This window comes from Anopheles stephensi, chromosome 2 (assembly GCF_013141755.1).
Source record: "Anopheles stephensi strain Indian chromosome 2, UCI_ANSTEP_V1.0, whole genome shotgun sequence".
NCBI lineage: Eukaryota > Metazoa > Arthropoda > Insecta > Diptera > Culicidae > Anopheles > Anopheles stephensi.
Window position 1 is genome coordinate 12,138,412 of NC_050202.1, and position 21,868 is coordinate 12,160,279.

Here is a 21,868-nt window from a genome sequence, read left to right on the forward strand (position 1 = left end):
AGTCGATGGTCGAGGTTCGCGCTTTATAAATCCCGGTGGTAATAATAACTCAAAACATTGAGTGCTATTATTCAAAGTACTTCTCTGTCCCTCTGACACTTCGCAATGAACCTCCTATGCACTGGATTCTAAAAGTAAGAAGACAATTAACTTATTTCGCGAACAGATGCAAAGGTTTTTCTTTAGCAGTTCTAATACAGGGTTTCGATGCTTATCATGGATCTTTTCAACCACTCAGGGGAATGTTTCGAATGAATAGTGGTATATTTGAAGTCCGCTGGGGAGCATAGCATTATACAATAGAATACAGCAAACAGCTAGGAGAAATTTGAATCAATGAACATGAATCGAATCCCTTTATGATTGCTAATTGGAGCAGAAGCATTTTTTCCACACTGATAATGTTCAGCAAATTGTAAACGAATAGAGATTTAAGTCGGTCCGGTGGCCGAGACGACAGCTGCGCCGGTCTTTACACGGCAGCACCGGGGTTCAAATCCCACCCAGACCGCCTCGCCGTACGCAGAGCTGACAATTTTGCTACGGGTAAAACCAAGTCACAGAAAGCCAGAAACGCCCAAGGAAGAAGAAGAAGAGATTTAAGTCAATGGCATTGTAATAAGCCTCTGTATAAAGCAGCAATGCCAGTCAAATGTGTTAAAACAGTCTCAGGTTGAACTGTGTTACTTCTCTCGGAGTTGCAACGCCTGAAAGTATGCAATCACAATTTGAACTAATTTAAACAGTCTTAAAAGGATGTAGGGCACGCTGTTGGAACTTTTTTTCCATTTTGTAACACTTAACCACGTAAGTCTCTTAATTCTTGTTCAACAATTAGAAATTTGGAAAAAAAAAATTGCATAACTTGAGGCGCATGTAGCAATTCTCCGATTTTGATTTTTAAGCGTTCTGGCGATTTTGTCTTCAAGAAACTTGTAGAGAAGTATTTGATGTAGCACACCATACAATTTTAACGGAAAACTACATTATCAGCAAAGTACTAACCTATTCTTTACCTGGACTTACTAACCGGGCAAATGATTTTAGAATAAAATTGCCACCAGTGCAACTACAATCCTTAGTGCCAAGAAGAGCCTTATTGAAGTTATAATAAAATCAATATTTCCGTTTCGACCGTCAAACAGTTTCAAAATCCATTTTATTGATATAAAACTGTTCTACTGCTTCAATCGATTCACCGGCATTGCCGATATGCTTCAATGCGTTGATAAACCATGCTTCTTCCACGTGCATGGCTCCGGCACGGCAAACTCCACCTTGTTGCGTTGCTGCTTTTGGTTTTAGTTTGTTCTCATTCTCTTCACATTTTCTCTTCACGCCCCCATACAGCTCAGCCTGGCCAGTGCCCAGTCGTTTGGGTCGCGGTGCTCGAACCAGGTGTTCACGCCGACCGCCCGCTTCCGGAGCGTGGTGGTGCGCATCAAGGAGCTAAAGTTTTCCCGCCGCAAGGACATCTCGCGCGAAATCATGAAGGAGATGCGGCTGCTGCGCGACCTGCGGCACGATAACATCAATAGCTTCATCGGGGCTTGCGTGGAGCCGATGCGGATATTACTAGTCACTGATTATTGTGCCAAGGGAAGCCTGTACGATATCATCGAGAACGAGGATATCAAGCTAGATGATTTATTTATTGCATCACTGGTGCATGATTTAATTAAGGTGAGTGCGAATGCCACCGACCCGGGCGCGAACGTGTCCACACTAAATTGAGTTTTCGCCTAATCTGTCTATCGTTCGTTCCATTCGCCGCCTTTTTCAAATTGGCCGTCGGGTTTCGTGCGCACGTGCGTGCTGCATCATCATTTGCAGGCAATGATCTACATTCACAGTTCAGCTTTAAACTATCACGGTAACTTGAAATCGTCGAACTGCGTCGTGACGTCGCGCTGGATGCTACAGGTGACGGACTTTGGGCTGCACGATCTTCGCCACTGTGCCGAAAATGAGTCGATCGGCGAACATCAGCACTACCGAAGTAAGTCTAACGGGGCGGGAATAGACGCAATCGGACACATCTTATCATTATCACCATTCCTTTAGACCTTTTCTGGAAGTCACCGGAGCTGTTGCGGCAACCGAACGTGTACGGCAGCCAGAAGGGGGACGTGTACGCGTTCGCGATCATCCTGTTCGAAATCATTGGCCGCCGGGGCCCGTTCGGGTATACCGAACTCGAGCCGAAGGAGATTATCGACCGGGTGAAAGCGCTGCCCGAACCGGGCAAGGAACCGTTCCGGCCCGACATCGAGAGCGTCATCGAAAACGAGAACGTGTCCGACTATGTGATCAACTGCATACGCGACTGCTGGGACGAAAATGCCGAACTGCGGCCCGATTTTCCCAACATTCGGTAAGCTGCCACTACAAGGTCACGCGTCATCTTTGTCGCACACACTGACCGATTGTCTTTGTTTTTCGTGGAATACAGAAATCGACTGAAGCGTATGCGTGGCGGCAAGTCAAAGAACATCATGGACCAGATGATGGAGATGATGGAAAAGTACGCCAACAATCTGGAGGAGATCGTGCAGGATCGGACCCGGTTGCTGTGCGAGGAGAAGCGCAAGACGGAGGATCTGCTGCACCGCATGCTGCCCCAACCGGTGGCAGAGAAACTGACCAAAGGGCTCGGCGTCGAGCCAGTATCGTACGATTCGGTGACGATCTACTTCAGTGACATTGTTGGTTTTACAGCGATGTCCGCCGAAAGCACACCGCTGCAGGTGGTCAACTTCCTGAACGATCTGTACACGGTGTTCGACCGCATCATCAAGGGTTACGACGTGTACAAGGTGGAAACGATCGGTGACGCGTACATGGTGGTAAGTGGGCGGGGGGAGTGTTGAATATTTGGGGCGGAATAATGTCTGTGTTTATCCCCCTCCGCTCAGGTATCCGGGTTACCGATAACGAACGGCAACCGACACGTCGGTGAGATCGCTTCGATGGCGCTGGAACTGCTGCAAGCCGTCCGCAGCCACCGGATTGCACACCGACCAAACGAAACGCTAAAGCTACGCATCGGCATACATACCGGACCGGTGGTGGCGGGTGTCGTCGGTCTTACCATGCCGCGGTACTGTCTGTTCGGCGATACCGTCAATACGGCGTCCCGGATGGAGTCGAACGGTGAAGCGCTGAAGATACACATCTCCCAGCAGTGTAAGGATGCGCTCGACACGCTCGGCGGTTACGTGATCGTCGAGCGTGGGTTGATCGCGATGAAGGGCAAGGGTGAGGTGATGACGTACTGGCTGGAGGCGGCCACCGAGCAAGCCATCCAGAAGATACCGGTCGATGTGCGGGATCTGCCACCGCCCCTGTTCTGCCGACCGAGGCGCAGCCCAAAGATGACGTTCGATTCGAGGCATCCGAGCATTATTGGGCTGCCGGGCGGTGGGATGATGGGCGGGATGGGCAGTTACATGCCGGGCAGCAGGCGGCAATCGTGCGCTCATCGGGTCGGTGGCGGTGCCGACCATGAAAGCAGCTACAGTTTGCAGGGCTCGATGTTTGGACCGATGGTACCGATGAGGGCCGATTCACCGCCTCGCCGGTATCCGTTCGATCCGGCATCGGCAGGTCGGGAAGGTTCGATGGCGCTGGATGACGGTGATGACTATTCGCAGTGTACGCTGGACCAGCGAACGGTACCGGTGTCGGCCACCACGGGTACGCTTGGTAGTAAAATGGCTTCGAGCGATAATCTGAAGCGTGCCCTGTTCGGAGCCAGTCCCGCTAGACGGTTGAGCCACAAGCTGCGCTCGATTACGTCGGCCGACGATTACAAGCAGCTGTGCAGCAATCGGTCCGCCAACGGGGGAAGATCGCCCGATGCGGCACTGTTGCGCGAAAGCCGTTCACTCGATCCGTTCCCCGTCACGATCGAACCGAAGCGCAAGCGGTTGGACGCACTGGCCAAACGTGTGCCACGGTTGGCGAAAACGATTGCCGCACCCTCGCGTACCGGATCGCAAACGTTCGCAGCACCGACGGTTGTTTCGACGATCAGCCATGAATCGATTGCCGATGGTAGCAGTGCCGTACGGCGACAGCAGCACGACGATCCGCAGCAGCAACAGCCACGTCAGCTGACCGCGCTCACCACGAAGGCACCGAACAACAGTCACAACAGCGACCAGCAATCGTACCACAAGTATCTGCACAACAACAACTGCAACGGTTCGATCGGGAATGGGGCGGGTCAGGAGGAGCAGGCCGCCACCTGTCCGCTGCTTACCCGCCAAACGTCCCTTACCACGCCGCAGGACCACCACGACTGTCCGGGGCTGTACACGAACAACAGCAGCAGCAAACGGTGGTACTCGCTCGAGCACGTTGGCGTACCGGATGAGGATGCGTGCAGCAAAAAGTCCCTAACGCGCAGCTCGATCAAATCGTGGCTGGTCGGGTTCATACACGGCAATGGGTTTAAGTCGAGCGACAGCTCGTTGCGGAAGGTGGGCGTACTGCCGGTCGGGGTCGGTGGCGTTACCGGGTTCGGTGAGCTGCAACCGACACCGGAAAAGGAAAGCATGGTTTAGAGAGCACCACCCCCGAAGCGCGAGCAGGAAGGTGCAGCCTGTTTTTTTAACTGTTTTGTTTTGTTTCTCCTTATTTGTTCCCCCCACCCCCCTCCCAAAACTACCCTGATGGGGACCTGATGGGTTGTAGTAATGATATGTTTTAGCCTGATTCGTAATCTGAGTGCCATGTGATTTGTAACGGGGATCGGGGGACGTGTATGCGTGAGTAATTGAACGAGCGAGTATGGTGGTGCGTGTGGTGTCCTCCTGTCGGGGGAAAACGCTTTTATTTTCCAGGTTTTTCTTTACAATAATTTTAAATCGTATGAATTAAATGTGACTTTCAATACGCGCTTGGCGTGTTCCGTTCACAGAGCAAAAAAAATCGATTTCAATTGCCTGCAAGAGGCGTGCACCAGTTGAAGCGTTGAAGTCATCCAATCAGGGCTAGATAATGAAAAAGAAGAGCGAAAAATACACACACACACACATTTCAAACATGCAAAACAGCAAAACAAAATGGAAAACAAATGGATTTCACTTTTCTTTTTAAGGTAAAACAAGAGGTGAAGAAAGAGAAAGAGAAAGGTGTAAGAGAGGGAGAAAGGGAAACCCTAAAGCTAACAGCTTAGAAGAAAATGAGAGTAAGAAAGAGAGAGAGAGAGAGAAAGAGAGCGATCGAGAAGTAAAAAACAACTAGGCTGTGAAAATAGAAGTTAATCAATTAAAAGTGTGCGTGCGTGCGTGCGTGTGTGTGCGATCATCTGTGTGTGCGTGCTTGTGTGTGTGTGAATTGTCCTTTTTCTTTCGTACGTGTTCTCGTGTCGCTTTATCGGTGTCCTCTGTGTATGTTTGTCCGCGAGTGTGTGCGTGCGTGATCGATGATATGTCTCTGTGCGTGTGCGTGTGTGTGTGTATTGTATTTGTTCGCACAAAATCGTGTATCTGAATGTCGTTGCGCTTTAGTTAATGATGTTTTGTGCATAATGTACTTTAAACGATCTATGTAAAAGAGGAGAGGTCACTCGCGTACATACGTACCCATGCGCGCGCGCTCACACGCACACACAGATGTAGCTTTGGAGAATGCGAAGAGTGGAAGGTTCTTCAAAGGGAAAGCAGGCACACACACACACACACTCACACTTTGCAACAAAATGAGCGCAACGTTGTAGGTACAGGGTGCATCCAGGCTCCACTGTGTGTACTAGTTCTCGTAGTGGTGTAAGTGTAACTGTATAGAAAGCAAAGCAATGCCTTTGTTTCAGTGTGGTAAATGCTTACTATATTGGGTGAATGCCGTTGCACCGCGCCGGCATTATAGTTACCGTCACTAGTAATTGAATTTAATGTGTTTTCTTCGTCGTTTCATTTTTTTTTTCTGTTCTCATCTTAATAAATCGTACAACGAAACAAAAAAAGATACAAAGCACAGAAATAGTAAACAATTGAAAATTGATTTGTATTGTATTAAACATTAGATCCTTGAAAAAAAAACAAATTATAATGAAAACACGCCGGCTACATCGATCACGTACTGTACTCTGCTACTAAGAATCTCAGTAGCCCGCGCGAAAATGTGACAGCAGCTGTCAGCTGTCATGTGAGTGTCAAACAGCGTTTAAGCGAGTGTTGCTACGATCGAAACGATCGTTACTTACTGTGTTTTTCGTTTTTGGATGTGGAATAATATATTTACAAAAGTAGTAGCAAACAAACAGTTCGTTAGCAAAAGAAGAGTTGTTAAGCATTGAGGGAAACAAAAAAGCAGTGGTCGAATGTTATATATAATGTACACAAAACACACACACACACACTCACACATAGAAATTACACCCAGCAGTGTAACGAGTCAGGATGGGTGATACTGTACTCTGTATGTCATATATTTTAGAACCGTGCCGATAAGCAACAAGGGTGGCAAAACAAACCAACAAAAACAAAACCTTGTATCCAACCAAACTATCGTTGTTAGAGGAAGAAAACAACAAGCAAGAAGAATCTCGAGAACGAGTTGTGTATGTGATTGTGTGCGTGTGAGTAGCGGAACGGCGAAAGGATAGCAAAAGAGAGGAAGAGGGAAAGGTGAGAAACACACACAAAACACACCGAACACATACACACATTTTGGTAAGCGTGTTTGGTTTTGTCGACTAAACAATAACGGGTTTTAAACTACTATCAACAAATCATTCATTGTATAGCATAGCATAGTGTATGGAGTCACGCTAAAAAGGAAGAGCAGGTGCGGGAGAGGGGTCGATGGGTTCACCCCATTCGTGTCCCTTAGCGCGCGAGGTAATGAGAAATGTATATTTATTGAAAATAAACAAAAAAATACAAGACAAAAATCGGAGTGCATTATTTTGGTTTCCAACAGAGGTTGTTTAGCGCGATGAATTAGTGGGCCTATCTATAGGACAGGCTTGAACATGTGTCACCCGGAGACAAGCCGTAGAGCACTAAGGAGGAAAGGGCACGTGTCTAAAGCGTTTTCAACCGCAAAGTACTGCTCGATTCTACCATCAGTTTTAATTGCATATTATGACGGTGCCGAATCGGTATTGAATTTATAGGAAGATAAGGTGCCTTCACCACGTGAATACACCACGTATTTAAAAACCTTTCCAACGCCCCCAGAAAACTACAAAAAGCACATCACATCTCCTTCCACTATTTAAACTGTGCGTTCACGGCAAAAAAAAACCCACACAATCTGTGGCCCATTGTCTATTGGCCACAGAAAATCGGCCCACGGCACGGTTAGCTGCTACCCGTCCGGTGGTGACATATTGCCCACCGTATATCATATTACCCCGGTGCTGTCCGCCATAATTCATTCGTTCGCACCGTATCATGAAGCAGAGCGATTATGCTTGCCCACACGAGTCTGTTTATTTATCGAACCGTAACACCGGTATATATCATTTTGCGTTGCACCTGATAGGTATCGCATTCTGTGTGTGTGTTTTTTTTGCTAGCATCATTTTTGATGGATTTAAATTCAACAATAATAAAGTGTGCAAAGATTCTATCTCAAGGTAGAAATTTAATGTGATGCTTTGAGAGTTTGATTACAATTTCCATCATAAGAACAATAAACAAGTTTCAGCCGAGAAATCATCTGTATTTTTAGTTCGAAAAAAAGTTGTTTTCCACTTCGGTAGGTACGTGTGAGCGTGCTAAAAATAATGAGATGAATTTCCACGAAAGAAACGGTAAATTAAACACATTCGCTCTATGATGGAGACGCCTGGTGGTTCATGACGGTGGAGGCGCCTGGTAGTTGATGATGGAGGCGCCTGGTTGCTGGTTAATTTTTGTTTCGTTTTCAATCGCGTTTAAATATAGAAAAAGGAAAAGCTACTTTCAATATTCTCTTTAAAATTGTGCAATTTCATTTGGAACATAATGAATTTAAAAACCTATACAATCGGCGCATTAATTCCAATAGGCTCCGATTTCCCTATTTAAATGTTCTACAACACCATCCTCTTGCTTATTAGGCTATCATGCGTTTTTTTTTTTTGTTCTTATTTCTACGCTTCCAACAATCAGCAACCATGGTGCTTATCCAGCCCCACACACTACCACAACGCTTACCATCCTTCCTCTCCGGTTTAACTCCAAGAGAGCACCCATTGGGAACAAAATCAATTGCTGCTTATCGATGGCCCTATATTGGGCCCTGTGATTGAATTGGCTGTATCGAAAAACAAAATCCCATATCACCCGTTCGTCCACTGCATTGGGAGGGAAAGCAGGGAAAAGCGGGAAAAGCGTTCCACCCGGAGGGATAAGATAATTATTACACTTGCATACCTAGCCCTGAGCGTCCATTTCTTCCCGTTCGACACTGGTCCGAGCGGAACAGATTCACTTGAACCGTTGAACCGAGCAACAAAACCGTTTCGCTACGACGAAAGTGAGTGGGTGAGTGAGTGAATTAATGCAGTTCGCTTCGTGTTTTTTTGCTTCTTCTCTGCAAACCCATTTGTCCCTGAAGCCCTGAAGTGCAGCAGCGAACACTTGTTGAAGTGTTGTGAGAAAGGGAGAGAAAATAGCACCAGCTGACAGTCAGCTGCCCATCCGGAGGTCGCGATCGATAATTTGACAGATTGTAAAGTTTGCATTTGCTAAGTAAGTGTCGCCCGATACTGTAAGCAGGGCCAGTTGATAGTGGACGTTGTTCGTTTGTGGTTGTCGATTGATAGACCCAGAAGCGGAATAATTTAATTATTCGTTCTACAGCAACCAAAATCCAAAATGCATAAAATAATTCAAGAAGTGATATTTAAGCTTAACATTCTAATCACACAATTCGACGAGTATCCTTCGGTACTTTTAGATCCTTCTGCACCCTTTCCCCCACAGTCAGTTCTTACAGTTCACTTTCGTCTGTCTGTTCATGTCTATTCCAGATGGATTTTACCGTGTACGATTATCCGCGTGAAATCTGGCGCCTGAAACCGGGCTGGGAAGTGACGCTGAAGACGATCACCTTCATACCGTTGATACTGTTCGGTGTGCTCGGCAATGCGATCCTCTGCTACATACTCGTCCAGATACGAGCGCTCCGTACGCCGACGAACCTGCTGATCGTGAACCTGGCCGTAGCCGATCTGGCCACGCTGGTGATCTGTCCGCTAATGTTTATGTTTCACGATTTCTACCAGAACTATGTGCTCGGTGCGATTGGCTGCAAGACGGAGGGATTTCTACAGGGTGAGTGTTGTGAAGAAAAATCTCAAAAAAAACGCCTGAAAGTATGCAATGTGAATTTTTAGAATATTCTTTCAATGTGATACTAGTTTTTTAATATCATTTTACCTAATAGTAGGCTATGCCAAGGTAGTGAATTAAACATAGTAGGCTATGCCAAGATAGCAAATTGAAAATCTCCGTTTTAAATTAAACTTGCATACCTTCAGGCGCAATCACAAGCTGGCAGTAATCAATCATTTTCCTTACCATTTGTTTTTTTTTCTTCTCAAACCCCAGGCTCCCTGCTCATCACCTCCGTGCTGTGTCTGTGCGCCATCAGCTACGACCGGTTGACGGCCATCGTGTTTCCGAAACGGTCGCGCCTCACCAAACGCGGTGCCGGCGTACTGATCGTCGCCTCCTGGATTGGTGGCTTTCTGCTAGCGCTTCCACTCAGCATGTACCGGGCGTACCGGGAGCGACAGTGGAAAAACTATCTCGAAACGTACTGCGCAGAAAATACGACCTTTCTGCCGAGCTACTGGCATGTGCTGATCGGGGCACTGGTTTGGTTTCCGTTGCTCGTCATGTTTTGCTGCTACAGTCTCATCTTTCTGAAGCTGGATCGGTACGAGCGGCGCGTGCTGAGAAAGGAACATCCGATCTCGGTGTCGTACAAGCGCAAGGTGGCCAAAACGCTGTTTATCGTGCTGATCGTGTTCGTGCTGTTGCGCATCCCGTTTACCACGCTCGTGTTCATACGGTACAATCGCTATCTGAACGACAATCAGAACCAGGTGGGTGAATGATGGTGTAAGTGAGTGAGTGAAGCGCCGGAAGGTATGCAATGAATTGTTTCTATCGACTGAAACAGCTTTGAAGTGTTATTACAAACTTTTAAGGAGTATAAGGACACTGTTTATGGTTGAGCTCATCTAAAGTGAGATTCTTTCGATGTTTGAAGAATACATTTACGGAGATAGAGCCTAATTTTCTTTTTTTTTAGTGTTGCCCGATGTTTTATGAGGCCCATTGCATATCGATTCAATGGCATTAGAATTGCTGTTAAACAACTGCTTCCAAATTGCAATATTGGCAAAGTTCTACACGCTTCTCAGGATATCATTTCTATAAGTATTTTTTTCTTCACTACTTCCATTGTTTTGTTTCTTTTTTGGAGACCCATAGCTCAAGAGAACTTGGCCCGTTATGCCTGGCGTGTTGGACATAATTTACCACTTTGAATAGTAAGTCCTGCATAGCATATTACACTTCATAAAATAGAGATTGAATCAATACGGCCATTCCATCCGTATTGAATAAAAAAATTGAGATTGCATACTGTCAGGCGCTTTTGAGATCTAAAGCTCTGAAGAATTATCTTATAAAGTTCCCCAATCGCTTTCTTCTCTCTCTCTCTCTCTCTCTCTCTCTCTCTTTCTCTGCCTGTCAAACTAGATTGGCAACGATTTCCTGGTGCTGTGGTACGTCTCGCACTACCTCATGTATCTGAACGCCGCCCTCAACCCACTCATCTACGGCCTAACGAACGAAAACTTTCGCAAAGCGTTCCGCAAAATCAGTCTCTCGCGGCTGCTGTGCATCCCCGCCCTCGCCAGCAAACGCCCATCGGGTGGCAAAGGACGCAGCAATCGGGTCCATCCGAACGGTGGCAAAGACGCCGGACGTGGTATAGCAACGATCGGTGGACGACTCCAACCGCGAGCTCCCTGCGGTACGAACGAAAAGATGGTCAACCTTTCCAGCTGGTTCGTGTGCCAGGCGCGCCGACTGCCAGACAATCCACCGACCAGCCCCTCGAAGGACACGAAGATATCGCAGATCAAGCTAACGACGGACACGCAGATGCCGCACGAGTCGACGATCGTTTCGGATGGATTTATGTGACACGTTGCTGGTGTGAGTAATAAAGCTTGGACTCTCGCAGACGAGCGAGAGCGCAGTCTGTATTGGCGTAAACCGGATTAGTAGTCACAGCGATTGAAGCGATTCCGAAGCAGCAATGCGAAACGGTTTCGACAGGCGTTACAATTGAGCGTCCTTCTAGAAAATGCTAGAGCTCTTGCCCTTCTCATTACAAAAAAAACCTAACTACTGCTGTATGTCATCTCAATCCACCTCCAGCTTGCGGAAGGAACCTTCCATCCCGAACAGGGAGTCGGCCGTTTTAGCCTTGCCGACCCGTTTCCGCTCGTCCGTCCCGTACTGGTCCTCCTCCAGGAAGTATTCCCGGTAGGACATGATCTTTTTCTCCCAGGTGGCGGTAATGTCCTTCAGCGAATCGCCCTCACCGCCATACTCTTTCGGCAGCAGGCGCTTCGGGATGTGTTGGTACAGCTTCTCCAGATTGCTTCCGTGTACGTACAGCTGCGAGAAAACCGAGTAAGCTATTAACATCCGATGTGAAGTGTAGTGAATCGAGCAGTCCACCTACCCGCGATCGGTTCTTTTCGCTCATGAACGATTTGAACATGTTGAACACGGTCTCGAATCCGGTCGGTGTGTTGATGTAATGGAATCCTTTCTGGCGCAGCGGCGAACCTTCCTGGCTCATCATGGTCATTTTCTTCACAAACGTTGGCGTAAACTGAAGGAAGTGGGCGCTCGTTACGTTCGCTAGGTCGAGTATGCCAACCTTTGTTTTTGCGGGAGACGAGTAGAAACGCTCGTTAGAAGGTAAGTCGAAGCAGCACTGTATATCGGTATGATCATAACGCCATCTAGTGCCATCTGTTGGAACTAATAGTCGTACTAAAAACTAGCTACTAATAATCATACTTATTGTGGGTGCTTGGTAGCTGTAGTAATTCCTTCTTCTATTCCTCTTCAATTCTTCTTCAAACTAGTAGTGATGACATTGCTTCTAGCGCCATTTATAGTTACTAATGTGTGTTACTAACGGGATGCTAACACACGACGTAAAGTCTAGTTTACATGAAGTGCAATTAAGATTAACGGTCTAGATTGATCGTCTGTTGTTCTATCAAACTTGAGATGTTGCGGGAACCAATGTTTAGTTAGAATTAAAATTTGTTTTTTTTTAATGTAAAAAAAATGATAGCAATGTTCAGTTACATTATCCTTCTTGTTACAGTTTACTGTAGTGCCTTCAGTTTGTACTAAAAAGTGTACTAATAATGAGCTTCCTCTCCTAATATATAAGCGAATTAGAAAACAAAACAGCTTTGTAGCTTTTACAGATTTATGCACTGTATTTGTTGCAAAGTTTTAGTAAATAAGTAAGAGTTTATAACGAAAAACTATCTTGAACTGAGTTATGCTACCATTCACTTCGTACCTGAGATTTTCCAGATTGATTTTCTGACTCATCTTTGAATGATTTTCTACAACGATGTACCGTGAGGCTTAAATTCAGAAACTTCAATTTTTAACTACAGCAATATGGTCGTCTTTCGTGAATTAAAAAAAAAACTACAGTTTGACTGCACTTTAGTTAACTTTGTTACATTAATTAGTGTATCGCGAGACAAGTATCAAATTTTCTTCATAAATTTTGTCACTTCTAAAATTCTTAGTATGGTCATGAAATATCACAAATTTAAGTAAATTTTAAATAAAAGTATCTACTTCTTCAATGTTTAATTGGTAAACAAAAAATCCATCAATCGATCAGTTTTAGCGCCATCTTTTGAAACTAATACACGTGCTACGAATTACTAACATAGAGATGGATTTTAACTAAATGTGTTTGGTCAAATTGTTCTAAATTAGTTTACGGCTAATAGACTAGACTAGCGCCATCTATCGTTACTAATTTGCATTTAAGATTCTTTTACCTAACCTTGATCACTCCATCGTACAACAATTCCAGTGAGCTGATTATTGCAACACAATTTAGTGGCGTTTCGATAAGGATCAACTCAACTCATTCAACAGTTCAGCTTTCGCTGCTTGAAGGCCTCCAGTAACGAAGCATAAGTGAGTAAACTAACTAAGTAACTTGAAAAATAAGTAATCCTCAACAACCCCACTTGAGTTGGCCACTATCTAAGTTATCTGCTCTGCTCACATCACAATAGTTTACCATACTCTTGAATCGCTTGTTATTATCACCTGCACGTCGAGCGTTCAACAACAATCCCTTCCATTACGTCACTGGAGTGAGTAACAACACAAACACAGCCGAACTCGGTCTAGCGTCGCTTCACATCCATCCAGATGACGTCTTGCTTATCAACACCGCACACGGATACACCTGAGTGGAACCCGAGCACTCTCGGAGGAGATAAGACTCGCGTTCTCTCTCTCTCACACACACACACATTCACATTCCACACAAAGCCTAGAAGCTTCTTCCCGTGGGGCGTACGTGACGCCCGTTGTCTTACTGCGCGTGTGCCACTCACCTGACCGGCAATCACCATATTGTCGTCCTCCAGCATCAGTATGTCGTTGATCATGGTGCTCACTTTAATCACCTCCTCGATCGTGTACTGCTTCGGATCGTACACACCCGGCCGGATGAGCATGATGCGCGGTGCGTCCGGCCCATCGGTCAGCGGAAGCGGCAGGCCAACCCCCAGCCGCACGATTTCCCTCGTCCGCGCCTTGTCCGGGTCGCGGTTGCGCATCAGCTCCGGGATGGCCGTCCGCACACTGTAGAACATGTCGATCTTCTCCTTGGCCCGCTCGAGGCTGTACTTGCAGCCGCGCAGAAACGTCACCAGAAACTGGTCGTCGATCCGGGCCCGGATGTGTGGCGTCCGGGCCAACCACTGTCGAAGGGCGGCCAGATCCTCATCGATACGATCGGGCTTCTCGTTCAGCTCGCGCTTGGCCTTCTCGTGAAGTGCCGCCGATATTGGGCGCAGGTTCACCATCGTGAGCGTCACACACACACACACACGGCTGTCTGGCACGGTCTCGCACGAAGGTGGCTCGCTACTGACAGGTTGCGGCTGGTACGCGTCGACCATTACCTACCCGGGGTCGAGATATCTTCACTTCCTGGCAGCGATAAGCCCATAACGCACCTTACTCACTTATCGTTGGTGGCGATGGTGGTCAGCCCGCACAAAGTGCCATCTTTCGGCCGCACTCGCGTACCAGCGTACGACAAAGTCGCAAAGCACCCGGTACTAACCGTTGTACCGAGGCCGATGCCAAACGTGATTGAGTTGAGCCACCGCCCGCTTACCCACCGCTCCCGTGGATTGATCGGGAACCGTTCGGTACCGGGCACCGGGTCTTATCTTATCGCGCACCACGACGACACACGATACAAGCGAACGAGCATGACGAAGCGATTCGGCGATTGGGGTTTCTTGCGCGCTCATGCCGCGGGTTCGGGGTCGCACAGTTTATTTGCAAACCCACCCATCGGAATTCCCGTGATACCGTGCAGCGCAATCGATTGTAGTTGATTTGCGCGTTGCAACATCTTCCGACACCTGCCTTGCTGGTGCGCTGTAGGTGTTAAAGATATGTTCTATTCATGAGGTGAGGTTGGGTTACTCGCTGGAGAACTGAGTTATTTTAGGACAAGCAGCAACGCCGAAGGACTTATACTTAGGAATCGGCACTTGCAGAGGGTTTAGAGGAATATTATTGATAGATTGATCGAGCTAGCGATTTACTGCGATCGATCAGAACCATAAGACAAGAACAAAGCCACGGAATTATGTGGAGATGGGCGATTAGTCGTCTTGTGACTAACAGGGATTGAGCAAGAGTCTCTGAGGACCTTGGTGTAACAGGTTCCTACAACTAGAAAGTTTATAAACCTCTCTTGAAATGATGACGGCTTAGCAAGGCGTCACCAGGTCTAAGCAAGTCTCTCTCTCTTCTTGGCCAAACGATCTCCTTAGGTCATGCCTGCTATTGCTGGCTTCCTAGACTTAATGGTACCTCGTAGATGGATAGTCAGTCCTATCTACGGGGTAACAGGTCCGGATGGGATTCGAACTCCGGTCCTGCCATTTGAAGATCGGCGCAGCTGAGCATAGGCCAGAAACTCTAATGATATCCTAAAATGTAACCGTTCTTTCGGGCAATCAATATTTGTTAAGAGCTCTCCCACAACCCATTTCCCATTCTCAAATCCTTCCAACTTGATTTGATGCCATCCACGCGTTGGTTTATTCCATGCCTGAGTAGTACCGTCTTACCACCACCTAATCAACCTCCAGCTTACGGAACGAACCCTCCAGCCCGAACAGACTGTCCGCGTTCTTCGGACGCCCCGGACGCTTCTTCTCCTCCGTGCCGTACTGGTCCTCCTCCTTGAAGTACTCCTTGTACGAGATTATCTTCTTCGCCCAGCTGTCCACGATGTCCTGTATCGGGCCCGCATCACCACCGTACTCGCTCGGCAGCATGCTCTTCGGTATATGCTCGTACAGCGATTCCAGATTGCTTCCGTGGACAAACAGCTGCGAAAGAGGGCGATCGAGTGAGGTGAGTTGAGGTAGGACTCTACCGCGCAGGCCATAAGCTTACCCGGGACCGATTCTTCTCGTTGAGGAAGCTCTTGAACAGATTGTACACCACCTCGAAACCGCTCGGCGTGTTAACGTAGTGGAAACCCTTCTGACGCAGCGGCGACCCTTCCTGACTCCACATGGTTGCCTTCTTCACGAACGTGGGGCTGAACTGCAGGAAGTGAGCCATCGTGCAGTTGGAAAGATCCAGAATGCCCATCTACCAAGCGAAACACACCGTACTGTCAGTATTACGTCCGCAAAAAAAAACGCTCTGCTCGAGTCCTCCACGCTTACCTGCCCAGCGACGATCAGATTATCGTCCTCCTTCATCATAATATCCGTCATCATGGTGTTGTACCGGAACACGTCCTGGATGGTGTACTTGCTCGGATCGTACGTGCCCGGGCGCACCAGAATAATTCTTGGCCCGTCCGGCGTTACCGTGTTCGGCAGCGGTACCGCCACACCCAGCTTGATCAGCTCCATCATCTTGCCCTCCTCCGGATCGCGGTTCCGCATCAGCTCGGGCAGCGCCGTCCGGACCGTGTAGTACATGTCCAGCTTTTCCTTCGCCCGCTCGAGACTGTGCTTGCAGCCGCGCAGGAACATCGTCAGGAATTGGTCATCGTTGCGCGATTTGATGTGCGGGCTTTTGGCCAGCCAGGCCCGCAGCGCGGCCAGATCCTCATCGATCCGTTCCGGCTTCTCGAACAGCTCGTCCGCAGCCTTCTTTGCCAGCGCGGCAGACAGTGGCCTAAGGTTCGGCATTATCGATTTTTTCGGGGCGGCTGATAGCGATAAGCTGCGATACAGAGAATAGGGTCGGCTAGTACTCGCACCAGGCAAGACAAGTCTTGAAGGTCATGCGCGTGTTTTGGATGTGAAGTTCAAGGCGCTGCTAGGTCTGTGTATGCAAATCAAGCTCCTCATCATCTTCCGGTGATCATTTTCCGCGCTTATCTTACCTTTCCACGAATCAAATCCTTCTCAACCACGCACGCACACGCCCGACTCAGTCTCCCTATGTCAACACAACACACAAGAAACGTCCGCGTTGCGGAATGGTGGCCTCTGTACTGGATCTCCCGTTTCGGTTCGCACGGCTACCTCGATTGGTAACGCCACCGGACGGTGAACTTCATTATCGATCTCCTTCTCGCGAGCCTTTGGGGCGATTAATTTATTGATCTTACTACGGGCTACGGGGGCCCACCGATAAGATAGCAAGCGCGCCTTACAAGGCGTTAGATCTTTCGGGGACGGCATGGGTGAGATGGCTGTTTGTGTGTGCGTTTTTTTTTTCAAAGTAAAATCGTTTGTCTAAATTTGCACGGTCATGTTGTGGTAATGGGGGAGGGTTGGGTTGTCTTTTTTTTTTCTCTGGACTCCGTGAACAGATAAGCGCGTATCCGTGCTGGATGGATATTCGGTAGAGCTTTCGTACGGGCTTGCGCTACCGTCCACTAGATGACGCTTGTTCAAAGCAAATCGTTGCTGTTTGAATTTTGAACCGTTGACGGTCGGTAGAGCGTTTTCATTGCTGCTCATTCTTTTATCGTAGAAAATTGTATTAGAAAAATTATGATAATTGAAAAATGTACAAAATTACATTTCAAAAAACAATATTTCCAGCAGTACCTAGAGCAGACGCCTAGAGCCCCGTCGTCGTTTAAGGGCCTCGAATCAGGGTATTAGAGTTCTCTCATTAATGACAGTCAGAGGAACCTTCTCCATATAAATTACCTGGCACTTCACGACAAAGTATCGAGAAGAAAGCTTCGAAAGAAAATTTCGAATCCCAGATCTTACATACAAAGCTAAAGAAGTTCCTAGCCGCTCAGACGAATTTAGGGTCCCGTATGATAATATCCCGCAAGGAAACTGAAGAGGCAACTACAATGACGAGCTCTACGAACTGTACTACAATGTCACCACTAAGCTATTGGATTGGCAGAAGATGGTGCTCGATTGTTAGCGGTATCGAGGATTTTCTGGAGCAGGGTGAGACTGAGAAGAGATTTAAGGGTCCAATAAGTAAGTAAATAAGTCATGGATCGGTGAAAATCGCATCAACCTGAGGTCTTGATTCTGTTACTTTCGTGACATTGTTCTGGGCGCCTTCCTTGTCGAAGATCGGTATCCTGCGATGCGATAGGGGCCTTTCGCCGTAAGTTCGTGTCATTAGGTGCATATCGATTTGTTAAATTCTCGCCCCGACAACCGAGGATTATTCCGTACTGCTCTGAGATCGTTAATTATCTAGATCTCTTGGCTCAAACTGTCTGATCTCTTGCTTCTTTCACAGAGTTCACCAATTCCTTCCAGGTCCTGCGTACGGGGAAAAGGTACAAACAGGGTTCGATAATAATCAGATCTTTCCTCAATACCAGATTAATTTACTGATGAAAGGATCAATCTCCCATCTTGTCCTACTATTACTGGCTTGCCTGACTTGATTACACCTTCACCTTGGATAGACAGACCTGTGTACTGAAAGGCGAACGGTACGGCTGTTACATCCCTTAATAGCGTTAATAACACACAGTGCGAAACACTGCCATAGATCATCAGAACTGAATCCGAAATTAATGTGTTTTGCATACTTTCAGGCTCATTACATTCGAGAGGATATCCTGAGACCCGCACCAAACGAATTCATCATACCGTCCTGTGTTGGACATTATCATTCCTACTGCTTCCCCACGCAAGATCTTATCACGTTTGAGTGGGTTGTCTGCTGCAGATGTTTGTTTCAAGTCCGCCCGTAACCTACCCTTGTTTGTTTCGCCAATATTTAACCATTGTTCATTGGAGAGCTAATGGAGCGTCCGTTTGAAGTGGAGCATACAATTTCCATTTTAACGATCAACGATGAGACCGTGCAGATCCGCGAATCTCACGCACACATATTGCGGCACGAATTTCATAACAATCCCCCCAAAAAACAACGGGATGATTCATAAGATCGAACAAATCGAGAAGTTAATTTTATTCCACTCCCCTCCTAAAACTTCGCCCAAATACGCTTGCCACGCATTAGCCGTATTAATGAACTTCCTGCAATATCTGGTCCGAAAATTGTGCACCGTCAGCAAACACACCATACCTGCCATGTCATGTGTGAAGCCGACGCACACAGTCGAAAGTCATCGTCGCGCGGCGCTAGCTCAACCGAAACCGGATCGAGCGAGCGTCTCTCGCTTGTGTCTGTGTGCTGGTGATGGTGTTGATGGCCGAGATTCGCTTGCACCTGACCCGTCGATGTTACGGGATCCCGTCCCACACAACGTGGACAGCCGGACGGTTCCAGAAGCGGGCAGCCGCACTATCTTATCTGATCAGTATCCGAATGTGTGTGACGCCTGTTGCGTGAAGGTGTGTGTGTGTGCCCGTATATTGAAACACGACCCGAACCTACCGGCCATTCAGTACGGTGTGACAGCTGCGTGTGGTTGGATCGTTGTTGTGCGAATCGGAAAACAAAAGAGCTTTCCGGGGCCTTCAAACACACCATGAGCGTAAAGGTGGAGGCACTAGCGAAGGAAGTGTTCGTGGCACCGGTTGCCGATAGGAAGATGGTCGTAAGTGCCGGTCGCTCATGTGGTCGCTTGATCGGTGCTTGGACTCCGCTCTAATTGTGGCTGGTTTTTGCTTTGTTTGCAGCCTATTCGCCCCATCCCCGAATGTCTCAAGCGCAAAGCGGCGGAAGAACTGAACGAAAAGGAGGCGAACGTAGCGGAAGAGCTGGAAATGATCAAGACCTGGATGCGACAGTCCGGCCACATCCGGGGCCGGATAGAGGACCAGTTTTTGCTGGGCTTCTTGCGCTCCTGCAAGCACAGCATGGAACGGGTGAAGGAAAAGCTCGACACGTACTACACGATCCGGTCCGTGCTGCCCGAGGTGATGCGCAACCGTGATCCGCTCGATCCGTTCGTGCGGCAAGTCATCAAGATGGGGTAAGACTTCACCCGGGGAACCGAAGGAGCTCGTGTTGAACGTGTGTGTTTGCTCTCTCTTGCCAGTGTGACGGTCCCACTGCCCAAAACGGTTAACCCGGACGATCCGAAGATCATCCTCATCCGGGGCGATGCATTCGATGGTGACGTGTGTGACTTCCCGGACATTCTGAAGGTGTTCACGATGATCGGTGACATACTGCTACGCGATGACGATCAGATGATGATCTGCGGCCAGGCAGCCATCATCGATCTGGGCCACTCGTCCAGCAGCCATCTGTTCAACTTCAACCTTTCCTTCCTGCGCAAAGCATCCATCCTGAACCAGCAAGCATCACCGCTCCGGCAGAAGGGTTTCCACTTCATTAACACACCGAAAAGCTTCGATCTGGTGCTGAACATCTTCAAAGGGCTGATGACGGAGAAGAACCGCAAACGTACGGTACGTACAAGTATACCTTCTCGATGCATCCATCGTATCGCGTGGTGCGTGCGTAAACAGCAATTCGTCGGTGATAACATGGGGGACAAAAAAAACTTCCAAGCTATCGATTTTATATGCATGCACACACACGCATACAGACACAATCTATCGTTTGTGGGCGCTATCTGTAACATGTGCTAATTTCTCGCTCGCCACCCTCCCATTTCCCACTAGATTATGTCGCACGGTTCCAGCCTAGAGTCACTGCACCGGTACTTCCCCCGGTCGGTACTTCCGGCCGAGTTGGGCGGTGAGCTTGGCCCTGTCCAGCAGTACGTGGACGAATGGGAACAGAAGCTGATCGAAAATCGGGCGTACCTGATCGAGGAGGAATCGCTCGGTGTGGACGAAGGGCGACGGCGAACGACGAACCCGCTGGCGGAGGAAAAGGATCTGTTCGGGACGGCGGGAACGTTCCGGAAGCTAGAGTTTGATTGAGATCACAGCAAACAGATACGGCTGTTGTTCGCATCGTGATGTCTAGCTCTCGTTGTGCATCAGATAGACGGATATGCCTTCAGCAGCTGATTTTGTTATTTATTACCCAGTTGATTAGATAAACATTAACGACCGGTAATGCATTGCATTACTGATTAAACGAATTTACGAGTGCGATGGATTGGAGTGCGCTAGAAAGCGGCAGAGAAGAGCATTCACGTGTGGAGATCGTGTAGCCATAAGAATCTACCAGCTCTTCATTGCTGATCTTCCTCCATAGGGTTTGTTTTTTTTTTTTTCATTCAACGATTATTCCTATTTCTTTACTAAAATAGAGTTTAAAGTGTTTAAGTGTACAAATATCAAATAAAATGTCTATGAAGCTCTATGAAGTTAGAATAAAATAAAAAGGATTAAAATTGTGCGATAAATGTAGCGAAAGAAAGGATGGATCCGCTTCCCGATGGAGACGCCTAGTACTTGTCTGTAACCTGTGAATCATGTCCCCGATGCTTCACCTTTCCTGCCTACGTGTGTGTGAGACACGATCCAGACGTGATTGGATTTGTTATTGTACCAACGGAAGACATCTAGACCGGGAACTCCAATCCAATTAAATTATCAGCAACGACAATAAGACTGATGTTAAGATATCCGCCTGTTCCTCCTACAACAATTCCTTATCTAAACCTTCCTTTGATCAGACAGAATCGGACCAGAAATAATCGATACCTGCCCACCAGATGATGGTCATAAATCTGTGTCTGCATCTGAGTAATCCCAAGCTGTAATCAGTATAACCAAGACTCAGAAATGCAGTCGTTGCAGAAGATGAGTATGATTTAAAAAAAATATAATTTCAAAAATATTTAGAAAAACGCCGAAAAACTGTGGAAATCAAATAAAAATATCTGGAAAACCGTTAAAAATTTCGAGGCAAAACGAAAAACGGTTGGAGAAATATAAAAAAAATACGTTGAAAAGCGTTAAAATACATCGAGAGAAGGTGTGCCTTACGTTGTGTAAGTATTCTTCTTCGTCATTCTTGGCCTGTTCTTATGGAGCTCGTCTCCTGGTGTCCAATTTGATTCCACGGAACTGGTCATGACTGCACTCTCAACACCCGGCTGTATTTGATCTCCCTCAGGTCTGACTTCACTTAATCCAGCCAACGAGCTCGTTCTGCTCCTCTAAGCCTCGTGTCGAACGGGGCGCTGGCGAACATCTTCTTGGTAGGGCATAAGTCCAGCATCCTCAGCATGTGCCCTA

At 47.5% G+C, this 21,868-nt stretch overlaps 4 protein-coding genes across 16 annotated transcripts in view; 3 read left to right on the forward strand and 1 right to left on the reverse strand.

The window, feature by feature from the left end:
• The window catches only part of LOC118504052 (receptor-type guanylate cyclase Gyc76C-like), a 64,858-nt gene extending 58,887 nt beyond the window's left edge, over positions 1-5,971 (forward strand). For all 10 annotated transcript variants that reach the window (XM_036038070.1, XM_036038076.1, XM_036038075.1 and 7 more), the window contains exons 11-15: positions 1,351-1,683; positions 1,834-1,999; positions 2,065-2,374; positions 2,453-2,846; positions 2,916-5,971. In XM_036038070.1, coding sequence (XP_035893963.1) covers positions 1,351-1,683; positions 1,834-1,999; positions 2,065-2,374; positions 2,453-2,846; positions 2,916-4,568 — 2,856 coding nt within the window. In that variant the 3' untranslated portion in view covers positions 4,569-5,971. The remainder of the gene's footprint in view (positions 1-1,350; positions 1,684-1,833; positions 2,000-2,064; positions 2,375-2,452; positions 2,847-2,915) is intronic.
• Positions 5,972-7,038: 1,067 nt separating this feature from the next.
• LOC118504091 (somatostatin receptor type 5-like) lies at positions 7,039-11,236 on the forward strand. Of its 4 annotated transcripts, none has more exons than XM_036038166.1 (4): positions 7,039-8,690; positions 8,972-9,275; positions 9,552-10,051; positions 10,713-11,236. In XM_036038166.1, the coding sequence occupies exons 2-4, from the start codon at positions 8,972-8,974 to the stop codon at positions 11,160-11,162; spliced, it is 1,254 nt and encodes a 417-aa protein (XP_035894059.1). In that variant the 5' UTR covers positions 7,039-8,690; the 3' UTR covers positions 11,163-11,236. The 4 variants fall into 4 exon arrangements, with proteins under 4 accessions (XP_035894059.1, XP_035894060.1, XP_035894061.1 ...); XM_036038167.1 differs by having other exon boundaries at positions 7,039-8,483; XM_036038168.1 differs by having other exon boundaries at positions 7,039-8,475.
• On the reverse strand, positions 11,183-16,833 carry LOC118506264. Its single transcript, XM_036043166.1, has 7 exons — positions 16,684-16,833; positions 16,013-16,520; positions 15,735-15,935; positions 15,413-15,667; positions 13,643-14,215; positions 11,710-11,910; positions 11,183-11,642 (listed from the first exon to the last, which is right to left on the reverse strand). The coding sequence occupies exons 2-7, from the start codon at positions 16,484-16,486 to the stop codon at positions 11,385-11,387; spliced, it is 1,962 nt and encodes a 653-aa protein (XP_035899059.1). The 5' UTR covers positions 16,487-16,520; positions 16,684-16,833; the 3' UTR covers positions 11,183-11,384.
• A 2,152-nt stretch (positions 16,834-18,985) lies between these two features.
• Positions 18,986-21,018, forward strand: LOC118504100 (retinol-binding protein pinta-like). Its single transcript, XM_036038184.1, has 4 exons — positions 18,986-19,299; positions 19,382-19,677; positions 19,744-20,119; positions 20,336-21,018. Exons 1-4 carry the CDS (start codon positions 19,231-19,233, stop codon positions 20,597-20,599), a joined length of 1,005 nt encoding a protein of 334 aa, XP_035894077.1. The 5' UTR covers positions 18,986-19,230; the 3' UTR covers positions 20,600-21,018.
• Positions 21,019-21,868: the final 850 nt, after the last annotated feature.